We start from the raw sequence: 19274 nt of genomic DNA, 5'->3' as shown, positions 1-19274 counted from the left end.
TATAATTTCAAAGATGAAAGAAAGCCAAAAATGACCGCATTCTACTTGTGAGGAAATTTTGGTCCTCATCCAGGTATTATAAAACAAGCTAATTTGAAACATTGCAAGATCTCCAGAAAAGACAGGCAGTAGGTAACCTTTTCATACAACCATCCCAGCTTCTGTACAGTATGTCAGGGAGGCAAGCGATTGGCCCCAAATTTATTTTGCAGTAAAACAGTGACCCCAAATATACAGCCAATTAACTTTCTGATCTCAACATCATCAAGCCTGTCTTGGATTACATGAAGAGACAGAAGGATCTGAGGCAGCCTATATCCACAGAATATCTCTGCTTAGTTCTCCAAGATGTTTGGAAGAACCTACCTGCAGAGTTTCTTCAAAAATTGTGTGAAGGTCTACCTAGAAGAGTTGATGCTGGTTTGATCCAAAGGGTGGTCACACCACATAGAGATTTGATTTAGATTTTTCTTCTGTCCACTCACTTTGTATTTTGTAAATTTATAAAAACAATTTAAAATCTGTATTTTTGAAACATTCTTACTTTATAGCATCTCTTCACACCTGCGTAAAACCCTCAGTGCCTCCTCATCAGTGCCACCTACCAGTGCCCATCAGCGCTGCTTATCAGCGCCACCTACTAATGCCGCACAGTGCAGTCTCATCATTGCCCAGCAGTGCCACCTCATCAGTCTCCATCAGTAAAGGAAAAAAATTACCTGTTTGAAAAATTTTATAGCAAACTATGAAAAAGCTTCTTTTTTTTTTTTCAAAATTTTCGATCTTTTTTCTTTTTTTTAGCAAAATTATAAAAACTCAATGGTGAATAAATACCACCAAAAGAAAGCTCTATTTGTGTGAAAAAAATTATAAAAAATGTCATATGCGTTCAGTGTTGCATGACTGTGTAATTGTCATTCAAAATGTGACAGCGCTGAAAGCTGAAAATTGGTTTGGGCAGGAAGGGGATAAAATTGCCTAGTAGGCAAGTGGTTAAAGAGATACAACATGGGGGCATTTGTGGTGAAGATGTACTACATATAAGGACTTTTTTGCCCTGATCTCCCTTTTAGGTGTGCGCTTGGTTCACCTATATCCAAGAGTTCATCCATATATACAAGAGTTCTTGCAATGTTTTGGATGAGGTTATAGAAACAGACATTAGAGAGAACCAAAAGAGTGTGGTGTTAAAGCATGCCCTAAATGGATCCAGTGGTGACCTGTCATGTGACCAAAAGCCTAGGCATTCACTGTGTGATCTAAATAGAAGATAAAGATTGGCTGATCCTCTTCTTTAGGATCATATAACTATTCCACTCTGGGATCTTGGATCATTGCTTTCTGCAGTGCGAGTAAATCTTTTAGTTGTCTTTTATACATTTAAGGTACTAAGCAGTGGGCAGTATAGCTGGTGATCTTTTTTGATTATCAGTCTGCTAAAATGACAGTCCAGTTGGACAACACTAATGTTAAATACACAGATAAAATACATTTATTGAATTTGTTTTATCTGTCAAAGGATTTATATTTCTGGCCATTCATGCTGGCCATAGATGGATTAAAATTCAACCAGTTCAGCAAGGACCAGTTGAATTTCGATCTATCTGTGGCCTTTCCTGCTCAACAGAAGTCGATCTAATTATCGTTTGGGACTGTTGGAAAACTTTTGTCGATCAGCGGCTTGCGGCCAATTACCTGCAGCTGTTGGTCTGTGTATTCTGACAGTGGGGGAGTCCTGCTGTTGGAAGACAGTAACGATTTCTCCATCCTTCTCACTTGTGGGAATGGGGGAATCCATTCTTTATTGTGCCCCATAACACAGCCCTGTCAGACAGAGCAGGAGAACAAATTTTTCTCTGCTGTAGTTAGTTATTTTAAAGTCTTGTTTTTTTTTTAGTTAATAATAATAAACATGTCATACTTACCCGCTCTGTGCAGTTGGTTTTGCACAGAGCAGGCCGGATTCTGCTCTGATCAGGTCTCTTCGGTGCTCCTGGCCTCTCCCTCCTGTTGCGTGCGCCCACAGCAAGCAGCTTGCTATGGGGGCATCTGAGCCGAGTCGCAGCTCCCTGTGCCCATTCAGACACGGAGCTGCGACTCAGTTCCACCCCCTCTCTCTCCTCATTGGCTCACATAATTTGATTGACAGCAGCGGGAGCCTATGTCACTTCGCTGCTGTCTCAGCCACTGGAGAAGCTCTCAGTTAAGTATTAGAGGGGCTGAGGGGGCTTCTGCACACAGAAGGCTTTTTATCTTAATGCATAGAATGGTATATGTATGGTTTAGCGCAGCTTATATATTTTTTCTAGTTCCATTTCTGTAGTTATGTGGTACAGTAAAGCCGCAGCTGAACTTGGTCTTTTGAGACCAATCAATATTTAATTTGTGATTCACCTTAGCGCAGTTTCTTTTTCTTCTTTATTAAGATAAAAGAAACCTTCTGACTTTACAGCCACTTTAAATAACATTTACATGGCAGTGATTAAACAATGAAAGAAGAGCCAGCAGACTGATAAGCCCTTCTGTCTGTTAGCCCTTGTACACACGGTCGGAGAATCCGTCGGAATGTGTCCTATCAGACCGTGTTGTCGGATAATCCGACTGTGTGTGGTATGCATCGGGCTGTTTCCGTCGGAATATATCCGTCGGACCAAATTTTCAAACTTGCTGGAAATATTTTCCAACAAACTGGTCCGATAGGACATACTCCGATCATGTGTAGAGAATTCCGATTGGACAAAGTGCCACGTATGCTCAGATCAAATTCCTACATCAAAGCTATTGGCTACTAGTCTGAACGTAGTCCCATCGTAACGAAATTACGTCATCACGTTCTGAAAGATCGGATTTTTCGACAACTTTGTCCAACCGTGTGTATGCAACAGTTTCGGACATGATCCGACGGATTTGGTTGTCGAAATGTCCGACCGTGTGTACAAGGGCTAACTCTGCTCTCTCCTCATATCTGTGTAGCGCCGGCTTCTGAAGAGCACATGCTATGTTTTTGAAATTTTATGTTACACCTGAACTGCAGTTTGGTTTGGGTATAATTATTCCAAATTTGGACTTCAGCATCAGTCTGACTGGACTATAGGGTTTCAGCCTGGCCATACGGGGAACTGTCTCTTGTAGAAGGCATGGAAACACAGTCTGGTTGGGTGCTTTAAGGTTACTTACTCTCGGAGCCAGCCCAGTGGGAGTGTCACTCTCGCTGTGCTTTCTGGGAGAGGGTACTTAAGATGCAGATGTCACGTGGTTCGGGGTTCCGGTCCAGTGGTATGTTCTGACTCCATGGTCCTGGTCCTCCTGACCAGACCCCAGGAAGGCTATGGCCTGGGGTGCGGATACACCCCACTTTATGTCTCAGGGCTGGCTAGCCCGAGGCAAGGAAACTAAAGAAAGGATTCCGAGGTGGTCGGGTACCGTCTTCGGTTGTGGAGAGGCCCGGCAACTTCGTAGCTATCCAGGGGAGGACTCTTAAGAAGAATGCCACGTACAGGTTGGCTTCTTAGCAAGAGCCTGGTGGGGCTGAGGGACCTAAGGGAATCCAATCTCTTGGCTATTGCTGAACTGGCTGAAAGATACTTGTACCGCATGAATGTTCTACAAGTTCTAGTTTCCTGCATGTTCTACAACAACGTCTGTGGCAGAGATTTATTCCTACATGTTCTACAACAACGTCTGTGGCAGAGACTTGTTCCTGATTTAAGCACCTTGTTGGCTGCTAGGCCTGATAAGAGGGGGACTATCCAACTAGAGTGAACATCCAGCTGTGAATGGCTATTCTCTGGATTTAGTCGAAGTAAGCGAGTCTTTTATTATTGACTTTGACACTAAGGCCGCGTACACACGCGCGGACTGTTTGCCCAACCTTGTTCGTCAAACAGTTTCGGCAAACAGTCCGCTCAAAATTTGCATGAGCGGACTTGCCCACACACGAGCGGACTGTTTCAGCAAACTGTTTGCCAAACAGTTCGCTCAACTTTTGAAATGAACGGACTCGCCCACGTAAGGAGGAGGCAAATCCGCCCATTTCGAGCGCGTGTACAGGTAGGCGGGGCCCGCGAAGGAGACGTCGCGGGCTCCGCCGCCTGGAATGGGCTTAAAGGGGAACCCCAACGCCGATTTTTTTCGGCGTTGGGGTTCCCCTTTAAGCCCATTCCAGGCGGCGGAGCCCGCGACGTCTCCTTCGCGGGCCCCGCCTACCTGTACACGCGCTCGAAATGGGCGGACTTTCCGAGCGGGAACAGTTTGCTCATTTCGAAAGTAGCCTACACACGGGCGGACTGTTCGCTCAAACACAGTTTCAGCGGACAGTTTTTCGGAATTTCCGAAAGACTTTGTCCGTCCAACTGTCCGCTGAAACTGTCCGCTGAAAGCCCACACACGAGCGGACTGTCCGCCCAAACACTGTTCAGCGGACAAGGTTGGGCGAACAGTCCGCCCGTGTGTACGCGGCCTAAGAGTACCGGAACTTTCCTCCTAACCCTCTAATCCTATACTAAGAGACTGTTTGTTAATTACGTTTTTGCAAATAAAAATCCCTTTAAGTGGATCTGTCGTCAGTCTCTAAAGTTTCTGGGCCATCTACCATGGGAAACCCCTGGACATAAGTCGAGGAGAAGAAGGTAACGGTAAGCCCAATCAAACCAGCAGCTCCGGGGGTTAGTGCTACATGTGCATTCTCCTTGTTAGCACATAAAAACTGCATCACAACCGATTGGCTGCTTATATTGCTTCTTGATCTCCTAGCCTGAGCTCAGCTGAAATAAGTCAAATTTAAGAACTTATACTAATTGTTTTTAAAACAATACATTTAATGAGGTATTAATAAGTACCAGGCTGCTGCATTTTGTATTCTACTAATAAATCATATATCTGCCTGGAGCTGAGCTTTAAAGCGGTATTAATCCGCACTTTTTTTTTCTTTAAAAAAACAAACCTACAAGACAATGGCATAATGTGCATACTGGCACATTATGAAATACCTTAGAACGAAACCCTCCAGGCGGCGTGCTGTCACTGCTGACAGGACTCCTATCTTCTCCGGTCTTCCAGGTTTGCGTGCTCAGACCATCTGATTGGCTGAGCCGCGAGGATGCACATGGGAGTCATGGACCATTGCACTGAGCTCTGGAGGGATGGCACAGGTATGCCATCCCTTCAGTGCGCATGCACTGTCCAGGTTTAGGAGATATTCACTGTACCTACAGGTAAGCTTTATTATAGGCTTTCCTGCAGGTACCGTTAAAAAAATAGTTTACTACCACTTAGTTCCAGTGTAGGGAACTCTTAAGGTGTCGGAATACCAAGACATTTTTGGACAATTTCATGTTTCCAACATTGTGGGAACAGTTTGGGGATGGCCCCTTCCTGTTCCAACATGATTGCACACCAGTGCACAAAGCAAGGTCCATAAAGACATGAATGAGCAAGTTTGGGGTGGAGGAACTTGACTGGCCTGCACAGAGTCCTGACCTCAACCCAATAGAACACCTTTAGGATAAATTAGAACGGAGACTGTGAGCCAGGCCTTCTCATCAAACATCAGTGCCTGACCTCACAAATGCGCTTCTGGAAGAATGGTCAAACATTCCCATAGACACACTCCTAAACCTTGTGGACAGCCTTCCCAGAAAAGTTTAATCTGTTATAGCTGCAAAGGGTGGGCCAACTCAATATTGAACCCTACGGACTAAGCCCTTGTACACACGGCCGGAGATTTCGACAACCAAAAACATCGGATTTTGTCCGAAACTGTTGTATACACAAGGTCGGACAAAGTTGTTGGAAAATCCGACGTGATGACGTTATTTCGTTACGACGGGACTATGTTCACGCTAGTAGCCAATAGCTTTGGTGTAGGAATTTGATCTGAGCATGCGTGGCACTTTGTCCGATCGGAATTCTCTACACATGAACGGAGTATGTCCGATCGGAGCATTTTGTCGGAAAATATTTCTGGCAAGTTGGAAAAGTTGGTCTGACGGATATTCCGACGGAAACAGTCCGATGCAGACCACACACAGTCGGAATATCCGACAAAACGCTTCGATCGGACACATTTCGTCGGAATCTCCGACCGTGTGTACAAGGGCTAAGACTGGGATGCCATTAAAGTTCATGTGCGTGTAAAGGCAGCCGTCCCAATACTTTTGGCAATATTATATATATATATATATATATATATATATAATTGTATGTCAAGTGCTGCTTAAAATGTCATGCTATATAAAAACCAATAATAAATAAATACTGTACACACAGCTAATGTAAAATATGCCTTCTGTATCACTATAAAGAATCCATGAATTTGATTATGCAGAAAATTGAGATGTGTGAATGTGGTGTATTTGGCTGAATGTACACCAGTCAAACATCTTGTCTTTTATTACATACATCCAGCATAATAAATTGATGTCTTTATAGAAGTTGCTTAAGGAAGCCAAATATTGCTGGATTATGCTTATCGCAAACTCCCAGCTAAGAAGATCCTAATTGTTTAAATCTATTTCAGAAAATTGTTGATTCCCCCAGAAACGTGCCTTGCTGGCTTGGGACATCCTTACCTTCCTACTACTTCTGTGTCTTTTCTGATACCAATTAAGCATGTTGCCTGGGAAAAGGGCCAAGATGTAAGACCTGGACTGAGATTCTTCCAGGAACACTTTCATGTAATAACATTTTAATTGCATTATAAAGGTATCACATTTTGTGAATTACTGTCTCACAACCCCCACAGTATATGGCTGGTATACGACTTCTTAGACACTTATTAGAAATGAGCTTTTGTGTTGCCCCCTAACACCCAATATTAAGCTTCTAGATGAGTCTATATCCATTGAACTTCTATATCACTTATGTTCCTTTCAGAGATAATGATGCTTTTAGAGGGGTATTATAGTGCTTTGTTACTGTCAAGCTTTTTTAATATTTTCTTCAGTCAAAACTGTTCTATCGTGGACTTCAGTATGCTTGCAGCCCACGGCATACCCATGCCCATGTCAACCGTCTCTCCAGTGGTGAGAGCCTCTCATAGTAGATAATGTCTACACCCCATCCCACAACACCATACCAAACTAGTCTGTCTCTGGCAGCTGAAATGTCCATTCATCCACAGGTGCAGTGTGACACCATCACTAGGTTTTCTACTGACTGTGGCACATGGTAGGAATAGTGGTGGTAATATTTGACAACTGCAGTCCCCAATGTAGATGAGCCGATGATATAAGATGCCACATGAGTCTATGTTGTTCACTCTCCCTCATACTCCACGGTTTGAGAGGGAGAGGTTGCAATGGGCCCAGAGAGAGGGTGGTGTTGGAACCAAGGAACACTCTGGCCTTCCCTTTTGAAAACTCTAGTTTTGGGTCAATCAAAATGACCATAGTTGTCACCAAAGAGATTCCGCTAGGGTAAGGTGACCAGATTTTGAAAATTACATATTTTTTATTTTTTTTACTAGTAATGGCAGCAATCGGCGACTCTTTGCCCATCTCCTCCTCCGCCACCTCACAGCCTGTCAACTCTTAAGCCGTGTACACACGACCGGACTTTTCGAGGGACTAGGTCCGACGGTCTTTCCGATGGACTTTTGGCGGAGTTCCGATGGACTTTCTGAATGAAAGGACTTGGCCACACACAATCACACCAAAGTCCGACGGATTTGAACGTGATGACGTACGACTGAACTAGAATAAGAAAGTTCATAGCCAGTAGCAAATAGCTGCCCTAGCGTTGGTTTTTGTCCGTCGGACTAGCATACACACGAATGGATTTCTCGGTCCGGCGGAGTTCTGGTGGGAAAATGTAAAACATGTTCTATTTCTAAAGTCCGCTTTTTGGCAAGCAAGGGTCCAATGGAGCCCACACACGATCAAATTGTCCGACGGACTAGTTCCGTCAGACCTTTGCTGTCAAAAAGTCCAGTCGTGTGTAGGTGGCATTACTCTCCGGGCCCAAGTTACTACTGGGTGGGGAGCAGAGGAAGATCACTCCACCAGGGAAGGCAAGGAGATAAACAGGCAGGCGGCTGGCCGGGACTTGAGCCAAGGCAGAAGAACATGCGAGCGGAGCTGAATGAGCATGCGCCCGAAACTGAAGAAATAGTCCCTCCGCTCCGACCAGAACATGATCATCAGAAAGGGGCACAAATAATGTAAAAAAATAAACCCCCATAAGCTAGTAGGAGCGGCAGAGGAGGGGGGGGGTGCAATTCAGATTTTTTATTCTGCACGGGCTGTCTTTGAAATTGCCCCAGCCCCTTTTCAAATTCCAATCCGGGGACAAAACCGGGGACAGACTTGGTCCGGGGACAGTGTCCTCAATCCGGGGACTGTCCCCAGAAACCCGGGGATGTCTGGTCAGCCTATGCTAGGGAGCAATGTGGAACAGAATATAAATGCCAAGTAGATGTTTTGAGACAATCAATGCTACATCCTCTGTGGCAATATCAATATTTCATATTTTGATGGAAACTGTAGTGGTTTTAGGTCAATTTAGCCAAACACCGACCACAAAAACTTTCTGGAAATATTTAAATATTTTCCCTAACAACCACAAATGATATAAATCCATGATAACATCACTGTGCTGCTCATAGCCTGTGCAAAGACCAGAGATATGGGAGGGGCCCATAAGGTCCACCACTACAGACTGCCGGCAGAAAACTACACGAGGGGCGGAGACAAGACCAGTCACCCTGCACAAGGAGAGAGAGTAGCAGGGACCGGTCTTTATTACAGGACGCTCCTGCAAAAGAACAGGAGTTGTTTAATGCTGGATTACTGCTCAGATCTAGAAAAAAAATTAAGAGCACCAATTTTTTATTAAGAATACAAATTCTTTTTATATTTAAACAATATTGGTTTAGCCCAGATTTCATTTAATAAGAATTTTATTTATGTTCAAGCAGAGTGTCCAAATAAAGTGCCAGAAATTCACTCCAGGCATAAAGTAAGTTTGTCAAAGGACCATGTAATTAAGCCTGGATTTAAGCTTTAATTTAATTTGTAAATGTATACATTCCTAATTTTATATCTGTTTTTATATAGATAAAATGACACAATCTTTGTTTTAACCACTTGCTGATTATGTACTGTAGCTTTACTGCAACAGTGCAGGCCAGCTGCGCAGAATCATGTAAAAATATACGTGATTGTGGTCTTTCGGGTAGGGGGAACGCGCGTGCCACTGGAGCGCCAGCCATGCTGTAATTAGTCACAGCACAAGCCAGTCAGCGTGTGCCAGGTAATGGATGACCCCCGTCACTCGCTGATCGGCGATGAGGAAGTCCGCTCAGAGCTTTGTCTATGTAAACAATGCAGAGCTCTGGCCTGTTAGCGAGGATGTGTTGATTTTTGTTTTCCTGCTAAGCAGGGAATAAAAACCATCACATCCCTTAGTAAAAGCACCACATAGTACCATAGATGTTTAATCCCTTTCCAGCCAGTGTCATTAGTGCAGTGATAGTGCATATTTTTAGCACTGATCACTGTATTAGTGTCACTGGTTCCCACAAAGTATCAAAAGTGTAATGCCTCGTACACACGATCGGACTTTCCGGCAACAAAACCGTGGAATTTTGTCCGAAGGTTGTTGGCTCAAACTTGTCTTGCATACATACAGTCACACAAATGTTGGCCGACAATTACAAACGTAGTGACGTACTATGTGGTTTTTCAGCTCTTTAGCCCACCCTTTGGGCTCCTTCTGATAATTTAGTGTTAGTAGAAGTTTGGCGAGTGTCGATTCACGCTTTTTCTTTTCGCATTTTTCATTTAGAGATTTTGAGTTTGCGCTTTTCATTTTGTGCTTTTCAGTTTGTTTCTAAACGGCCGTTCATCAACCAGACATGTTGCGGAATCGGAGGAGATAACGTGTTATTTATTATTGATCTTGGAGTTATTGCTTTGACATTATTTTTTGGTTGAATAATGATTTGATTTGGTATATTTGCTATATTTTTGGATGCATAGAATGCACGTTTTGGTTAAGTTCTATTGGCAGATAGCATGTCTCATTTTATTTGTTTTCTATTTGTTTGTTTTTTAACCACTTCAGCCCCAGAGAATTTGGCTGGCCAAAGACCAGAGCACTTTTTGCGATTTGGCACTGCGTCGCTTTAACTGACAATTGTGGTGTCGTGTGATGTGGCTCCCAAAAAAATGTACGTCCTTTTTTTACATACAAATAGAGCTTTCTTTTGGTGATATTTGATCACCTTTGCAGTTTTAATTTTTTGCTTTAAAAAACAAAATATAGCAACAATTTTGAAACGTTTTTACTAGTAATGGCGCCGATCAGTGATTTTTATCGTGAATGAGACATTATGGCGGACACATCGGACACTTTTGGCACTATTTTGGGACCATTCACATTTATACAGTAATCAGTGCAATTAAAAATGCATTGATTACTGTGTAAATGTGACTGGCAGTGAAGGGATTAACCAGGAGGTGGTGCTGCAGGGTTTAAGTGTGTCCTAGGGAGTGATTCTAACTGTGGGGGGAGGGGCTGTGTGTGACACAACACTGATCAGTGCTCCCGATTACAGGGAGCTGTGGTCAGTGACAGTGTCACTAGGCAGAACGGGGAGATACTTTTTCACATTAGCATTTCCCGGTCTTTCTCTCCGTGAGACAATCGCGGGTATCCCTGCAGACATTGAGTCCGCAGGACCCCCGATCAGACTCACGGAGCTCACAGCGGGCACTGCCTGCTATCCAAGCCTCGCGAGATTACGTACATTACATTTTTTTTTTTTTCAGAATTGTTGGTCTTTTTTCATTTATAGTGCAAAAAATAAAAAAACACTATTTATTTTATTAAAAAATAAAAAATGCAGTAGTGATCAAATACCACCAAAAGAAGGCTTTATTTGTGGCAGAAAAAAGATAAAAGTAACGCAGTGCCGTATCACAAAAAATGGCCTTGCCATGAAGGGGGGTAAATCTTCCAGAGGTCAAGTGTTTGTAAACCTTTATTATGGTGGCACAGTGGCACAAGTTTCCTAGAGCAATATGAGTTTTTTTTGTTTTGTTTTTAAGAAAGCTTAGCAGTGGCTGTTTTCTTTCAGCCGATCAGCAATTGATTTACTAAAGGCAAGTAAGATGTTTACTTTGCAAGGGATTTTGCTCCAGAGTTTAGCAATTGGGAGACATTTATTTTTTTACAAAGAATGCCCAATCATGTGCAGGGAAAATTATAAACAAAAAGCATAATTGGATAATGGAATTCAGAAGAGCTTCTGCTCATTCACCTAGCTTTATAGAAAATTCCCTTGCATAGTGCAACTTCCCCTGCAAAGCAAACAGTCTATTTGCCTTTAACCACTTGCTTACTGGGCAGTTAAACCCCCTTCCTGCCCAGACCAATTTTCAGCTTTCAACGCTGACGCACTTTGAATGACAAGTGCGTGGTCATACAACACTGTACCAAAACGAAATTGTTAAAAAAAAATTCCCACAAATAGAACTTTCTTTTGTTGGTATTTAATCACATCTGGGATTTTTTGCTAAACAAACAAAAAAAGATGGAAAATTTTTGAAAAAAAAATCATGTTTAATAGTTTGTTATAAAATTTTGCAAACAGGTAATTTTTCTCCTTCATTGATATGCGCTGATGAGGCGGCACTGATGGGCACTGATAGGCTGCGCTGATGGGCACTGATAGGCACAGTTAAGGTGGCACTGATAGGCACAGACAAGGCAGCACTGATGGGGACAGATAAGGTGGTACTGATGGGGACAGATAAGGCAGTACTGATGGCCACTGTTAAGATGGCACTGATGGGTGGCACTGATGAGTGGCATGGATGGGTGGCACTGATGGGCACTGATAGGTACCACTGATAGATAGCACTGATGGGCACTGATAGGGGGCACTAATGGGTGTCACTGATGGGCACTGGTAGGTGACACTGATGGGCACTGATAGGTGGCACTGATGTGCAGCACAGTTATTGAGGCACTGATTGTGGGCACTGATAGGTGGCACTGTAGGCACTGATGGGTGACACTACAGGCACTGATGGGTGGCGCTGATGGGCACTGGTAGGCGGCACTGTTGCCTATTGCTAGGTGGCACTGGCAGGGGACACAGATGGGCACTGAGGATCTGGCTGCAGGTCGCTGTGATCGGGACTGATGTCCCTCTCACAGCTGCCTGTTATCGGCTTTTTTTTTTTTCATGAGGAGAAAAAATAGCCGATTACCGACTCTGTTGACATCACATGATCAGCTGTCATTGGCTGACAGCTGATCATGTGGTAAGGGGTTGGGACCGACCCCTTACTCCAATCTGTGATCCAGAGAGTCTCATAGACTCGCTGACCACAGAGCACGCCGCGCGCACCGTGCAGGGGGCGCGCAGGCTGCTCGGGCACAGGAGGACGTCAATAGACTTACTCCCAGCAAAGCAGGTCCGCGCTGTAGCTGTCATTCGGCTATAGCGCTGATCTGAAGTAGTTAAAAAGGTCAACCTTAATCTATCTCCAATCTTTGTATGGATAACTTTATGCTGACTTAAAGTGGTTGTAAAGTTTCGTATTTTACCACCTTGCACTCTCCGGCCCCCCCACAAGCCCCCGTTTTACTTACCCAAGTCCCGAATCTCTGTGGGCGCGATCCCTCATTGCTTTCCCCCAGCTCTTGGGCTCTTCATTGGATGATTGATAGCAGCGCAGCCATTGGCTCCCGCTGCTGTCAATCAAATCAATGACGCAGCACGCCGGGCGGGGTCGAGTGATAGCCCGTAAGCTAACCCCCTTGGAAGAGCACTTCCCAGAGGGGGGTAGCCCTTGCAGGGAGGAGCCGAGACAGCTGCCAAGGGACCCCAGAAGAGCAGGTGGAGGTAAATATAATATGTTTGTTTAAAAAAAAAAAAATTTTTGTAAACGCCTTTAAATATTTGGATATGTATTGTTTCTTGGCTTTTTGGCTAAGATCAAGTGTAGTATGTGTTCTTATCAGTTTAATATCTGATACATCCCCCATTTTATTATAATCTTATTATAATATAATGTGACCAACTAAATCAGATATGATGCTATGCTGGCATCGTTTGTGACATGCCCACACGTTTCTTACTTTTTGGCGTATCGTTCCCACCTCTTCCTTATCTTCCTTACTGAGTACCCTTCATGATATCTTGTTTTTGCTCTGTTTTTTGCCTCTCTGTGTGCTACTGCTACCTTGACATGTCATGATGAGACCCATGCACCTTGCTACCCGCTCATCTAAAATTTGTGGTACGTGACTGCCAATTGTTTTATGTGTATAATTCAGAAAATTTGGTAAATTGCTATGGGGGCACCTGAGCCTAGCCGCAGCTCTGTGTGTCCATTCAGACACAGAGCTGTAGTTCAGCCCCATCCCCTCTCCTGATTGGCTAACTGACTTTGACTGACAGCAATGGGAGCCAATGGCGTTTCTTCTGTGTCTCAACCAATCAGTAGGGAGCGTCCCGGATGGCCGAGACACATCGTTGGACAGAGATGGGGCTCAGGTAAGTGTTGGGGGCACTGAGGGGGGCTGCTAAACACAGAAGGCTTTTTATCTTAGTGAATAGAATGCATTAAGATAAAAAAAACTTCTGATTTTACAATCCCTTTAATGCCCATCCGCTTGCTGAAAATGGAAAAAAAATTGTATTTGATAGACAACTAAAAAAAACCATTGGAATTCTTGACCAAAATAAATAGAACTTGTTAAAATGTAACTATAAACTTTCTTTTCTTTCCAGCTCTTCTATATGCAACAATTTTTGGTAATGTGACCACCATCTTCCAGCAAATGTACGCCAACACCAACCGCTACCATGAAATGCTGAACAGTGTGAGGGACTTCCTCAAACTTTACCAAGTGCCCAAAGGACTGAGTGAGCGTGTGATGGATTACATTGTGTCTACCTGGTCTATGTCTCGGGGGATCGATACTGAAAAGGTATGTGACTACGATTGTTTCCGTGTATTATTCCAGTGCTTCCCGAAACAACCCACAGCTGTTCTGTAGAGTCTTTATTTAGAAGCTACTGTGAAAGGAAATACGTGGGGGTCTGTGTTAAGCTGGCCATACATTATACAATTTTCTTGTTCAATTTGCTTTAGCTTTACCTTCAACAATGTCAGTGATGGCGAACCTTGGCACCCCAGATGTTTTGGATCTACATTTCCCTTAATGCTCTTGCGCTCTGCAGTGTAGGTGAGCATCATGGGAAATGTAGTTCCAAAACTTCTGGGGTGCCAAGGTTCGCCATCACTGAACTATGTAGTGCAAGGGCCTGCCTAATTGTATACAAATGGAAAGTGTTTAGGTTTGATCTCATATTATATGGTTTCGGTAAAACTAAAGGAAAATTGTACAAGAAAGTTGTATAATGTATAGTCAGCCTTATTCTATTACATTATTATTTAATTATTTGGTCACTGCAACTGGTATTTTCTTTGGCACTGAAGTAGTGGTGCTTTTTCCATCCCATAAATCGTATGTTGAGTACCCTTTATTATATATGCCACTTTCAGACCAGCGAAGTGCCCGTACATTGCTGGACTTCAGGTGGTTATCCCGGAATGATGACTGCAGCTGCACAATGGTACGTTTATGTAGAGCCGGAGGTTGCTTCTCTTGTAAAAGCAATCCTAGCGGCTACCTAGCCACTGGATTGCTTTTACACGCAGCAGCAGCAGCTTTCCCTGGCTCACCCGTCCCACCAGGAGAACCAAGCATCCAGCCAGTGAATTTACCTGGCTGGTCAGAGAGCCAAGCAAAGCCCGGACGCGCTTTGATGGGCTCCTGGCTATAGTAACCTGTAAGCGATGACCTGACATCACTTCCGATTTTCCTGGATGTCGGTAGCGCCATTTAAAAAAAATCAAAAACATTTGAAAACACCAATCTCTTCTTTGAGCCGTTCACTTCCTCCTTTATCAGTCTAAGGCCGCGTACACACGGGCGGATTGTCTGGCCAACTAAGTTCGTCAGACAATCCGACAGACAGTCCGTTCAAAATTTGAATGAACGGACTTGACCACACACGATGAGCAGACAGTCCGCTGAAAGCTTGCGCGATGACGTGTACGGCACGTACGACGGGACGAAAAATTTGACGTCCAATACACTGCAATGCAACCTTCGCCGTGTAAATCCTTTCTGAGCATGCGCCAAACTTAGTCTGTTGAACTAGCCTACTCACAAGCGGACTGTCCGCTGAAACCAGTTTTGGACGGACTGTCTTACGGAAATTCCGTAAGACTTTGTTCGTCAGACAATCCGCTGAAAAAGTCCGCTGAAGCCCACACACGAGCGGATTGTCCGCTGAAACACTGTTCAGCGGACTAAGTTGGGCAGACAATCCGCCCGTGGATACAGATTGATGATTTACAATCTCCATCCTCTTTCTCCAGCGTTCTGAACTTTATTTGTCAGCTCCTACTGCTTTGTTCAGCGCCAAGTCCAGTTTGATAGCTCAGCACTACTGTTCATCCTAGAGCTGCCACTCCTGCTTCATACTGTGTCTGTAGTGTGTCAAACAGTGCAGACACTCTCTGCTTTACAACTCACCCTGCACATTTCCTCTCTGTGTACTCTTTCTATTATAGATACAGTTAATCGATCTCCCTGCACAAAACTCTTCTCCCCCAGGAAGAGTAAGACTGCTTGTGTTTGCCGACTGTAAACTACTTTCCCCTTGTGCACCACTGACAGAAGCATTGACGAAAGAGGTTTCCCTGCACCAGGCATATGGTTTTTACTCATTGCAGATGTCTACTGCATGATTGACAGCAGCTCCTCCCCAGAGCTGCTCTTCCATCTATCTGCTAGTATATGTCACAGATTCCTCCATGCGCCTCCACCTTATCTTTCCATGCAGTCAGAATAGAGCAGGAAAAGGTTACATAATTACTACACATCCCATCGATATAAAGGTATTTAGAGGATTTATTTTAGGAAATAATATATACAATATTGTCAAAAGCATTGGGACACCTGCCTTTACACGTACATGAACTTTAATGGCATCCCAGTCTTCGTCCGTAGTGTTCAATATTGAGTTGGCCCACCCATTGCAGCTACAACAGATTCAACTCTTCTAGGAAGGCTGTCCACAAGGTTTAGGAGTGTGTCTAAGGGAATGTTGACCATTCTTCCAGAAGCACATGTAGCACTAACCCATGAAGGAGCTGCTGGTTTGATTGGGCTTACCGTTATCTTCTTCTCCTCGATTTACGTCTAGGGGTTTCCCATGGTAGATGGCCCAGAAACTTCAGAGACTGACGACAGATCTGCATAAAGGGATTTTTATTTGCAAAAAAACGTAGTTAATGAACAGTCTCTTAAAATAGGATCAAAGGGTTAGGAGGAAAGTTCCGGTACTCTTATGCCGCGTACACACGACAGGACTTAAGTCCGGCAGACTTTCGACGGAGTTCTGACGGAGTTCTGACAGACTTTCCGAATGAACGGACTTGGCCACACACAATCACACCAAAGTCCAACGGATTCGAACGTGATGACGTATGACTGGACTAGAATAAGGAAGTTCATAGCCAGTAGCCAATAGCTGCCCTAGCGTCGGTTTTAGTCCGTCAGACTAGCACACACACAAGCGGATTTCTGGGTCCGGCAGAGTTCTGGCGGAAAAATTTGAAGCATGTTCCATTTCTAAAGTCTGTCAGACTTTTGCAAATCAAAAGTCCGTTGCAGCCCACACACGATCGAATAGTCTGCCGGAATCATTCCGTCAGACTTTTGATGTTGAAAAGTCCGATCGTGTGTACGCGGCATTAGTGTCAAAGTCAATAATAAAGAGCTCTCTTATTTTGACTAAATCCAGAGAATAGCCATTCAGAGCTGGATGTTCACTCAAGTTGGATAGCCCCCCTCTCACCAGGCTTAGCAACCAACAAGGTGCCTAAATCAGGAACAAGTCTCTGCCACAGACGTTGTTGAAGAACATGTAAGAATAAATCTCTGCCACAGACATTGTAGAACATGTAGGAAACTAGGACTTGTAGAACACTCGTGTAATACCTGGATCTTTCAGCCAGTTTGGCGATACCCACAAGATTGGATTCACTTAGGTCCCTCAGCCTCACCAGGCTCTTGCTAAGAAGCCAACCCGTACATGGCCTTCTTCTGAAGAGTCCTCCCCTGGACAGCTACGAAGTTGCTGGGCCTCTTCACGACCGGAGACGGCACCGGACCACCTCGGAATCCTTCCTTTCGTTTCCTTGCCTCGGGCTAGCCAGCCCCGAGACATAAAGTCGGGTGGATCCGCACCCCAGGCCATAGCCTTCGTGGGGGCTGGTCAGGAGGACCAGGACCATTGAATCAGAACATAATTTCTGGACCGAAACCCCGAACCAGGTGACATCCCATTTTAAGTACCCTCTCCCAGAAAGCACAGCAAGAGTGACACTCCCACTGAGCGGGCTCTGAGAGAAAGTAACCTTAAAGCACCCAACCAGACTGTGGTTCCATGCCTGCCAGAAGAGATAGTGCCTCCGGTGGCCAGGCTGAACACCCTATAGTCTAGTCAGACTGATGCTGAGGTCAAAATTTGAAATAATTATACCCAAACCAAACTGCAGTTCAGGTTCAACATTAACTTTCAAAACATATAGTGCGTGCTCTTCAGGAGCCGGCGCTACACACATTTGTGAGGTCAAGCACTGATGTGGACAAGAAGGCCTGGCTCACAGTCTCCACTCTAATTCATCCCAAGGGTGTTTTATCGAGTTGAGGTCAGAACACTGTGCAGGCCAGTCAAGTTCCTCCACCCCAATCCTGCTCATCCATGTCGTTATGGACCTTGCTTTGTTCACTGGTCCAAATCATTTGGTGAAGGGGGGATGATGGTGTGGGGTTGTTTTTCAGGGGTTGGGCTCGGCCCCTTAGTTCCAGTGAAGGGAACTTTTAAAGCATCTGCATACCAAGACATTTTGGACAATTTCATGCTCCCAACCTCGTGGGAACAGTTTGGGGACAGACACTTCTTGTCCCAACATTACTGTGCATCAGTGCACAAAGCAAGGTTCGTAAAGACATGGATGAGCGAGTTTGAGGTGGAGGAACTTGACTGGCCTGCACAGAGTCCTTACCTCAACCTGACAGAACGCCTTTGGGATGAATTAGAATGGACACTGTGAGCCAGGCCTTCTCATCCAACATTAGGGCCTGACCTCAAAAAAGGGCTTCTGGAAAAATGGTCAAACATTCCCATAGACACACTCCTAAACCTTGTGGACAGCCTTCCCCATTGAAGCTGTTATAGCTGCAAAGGGTGGGCCAACTCAATATCGAACCCTACAGACTAAGACTGGGATGCCATTAAAGTTCATGTAGGTGTATAAGCAGTGGAAAGACAAGAAAAAAGGCAGTGCCCCTGGGTGTAGACTGTATAGTAATTTTAATATGAAAAGTAAAAACAAGTCAAACTTGACTTGTTTTTACTTTTCATATTAAAATTACTATACAGTCTACACCCAGGGGCACTGCCTTTTTTCTTGTCTTTTCAGTGTTTTGGGAATGAAGTTCAGTTTCCACATTGATGGCTGCCGGAATTTGTGGACTGTGACTTTCCAGCTCTCCCCTCCCCCCTCCCCCATCCTGCCAATTGACATAGTCATTTTCATGTAGTTACAACTCTCTTTTATTTGTCATGGACTTTATTCATTATCCAATGTGTATTTTTATTGCATAATTTATGCTCATCCTGCATTCTAGTTTACCAACTGTTGATTACTGCTGTAGTTTTGCGCCACTTACTTGTATTCGGTGTAAAAGCAGGCATCACAATACTTTTGACAATATAGTGTGCATATGTATATACAGTATCTCACAAAAGTCAGTACACCCCTCACATTTTTGTAAATATTTTATTATCTCTTTTCATGTGACAACACTGAAGAAATTACACTTTGCTACAATGTAAAGTAGTGAGTGTACAGCTTGTATAACAGTGTTAATTTGCAGTCCCCTTAAAATAACTCAACACACAGCCATTAATGTCTAAACCGCTGGCAACAAAAGTGAGTACACCCCTAAGTGAAAATGTACAAATTGGTCCCAAAGTGTCAATATTTTGTGTGGCCACCATTATTTTACAGCACTGACTTAACCCTCATGGGCATGGAGTTCACCAGAGCTTCACAGGTTGCCACTTGGAGTCCTCTTCCACTCCTCCATGAAGACATCACGGAGCTGGTGGATGTTAGAGACCTTGAGCTCTTCGATCTTCTGTTTGAGGATGCCCCACAGATGCTCAATAGGAT

The 19274-nt window shown here is 44.2% G+C and overlaps 1 protein-coding gene and 1 non-coding gene across 2 annotated transcripts in view; both read left to right on the top strand.

Moving 5' to 3' along the window:
- KCNH1 (potassium voltage-gated channel subfamily H member 1) overlaps positions 1-19274 on the top strand; it is a 563287-nt gene that overhangs the window by 319143 nt on the left and 224870 nt on the right. Inside the window, exon 8 of the mRNA XM_077485723.1 lies at positions 13745-13944. Within this exon, the coding sequence (XP_077341849.1) occupies positions 13745-13944 (200 nt within the window). The remainder of the gene's footprint in view (positions 1-13744; positions 13945-19274) is intronic.
- LOC143990558 (U2 spliceosomal RNA) lies at positions 12921-13105 on the top strand. The gene has a single exon (XR_013277392.1). It is a non-coding gene; the product is annotated as a U2 spliceosomal RNA (small nuclear RNA).

The sequence above is a fragment of the Lithobates pipiens genome, unplaced genomic scaffold (genome assembly GCF_037356315.1).
Source record: "Lithobates pipiens isolate NorthernLeopardFrog02 unplaced genomic scaffold, aLitPip1_a1.2 Scaffold_18, whole genome shotgun sequence".
NCBI classification, from domain to species: Eukaryota; Metazoa; Chordata; class Amphibia; order Anura; family Ranidae; genus Lithobates; species Lithobates pipiens.
Note: the sequence above shows the minus strand (reverse complement) of the source record. Positions and strands in the feature narration are given on the sequence as shown.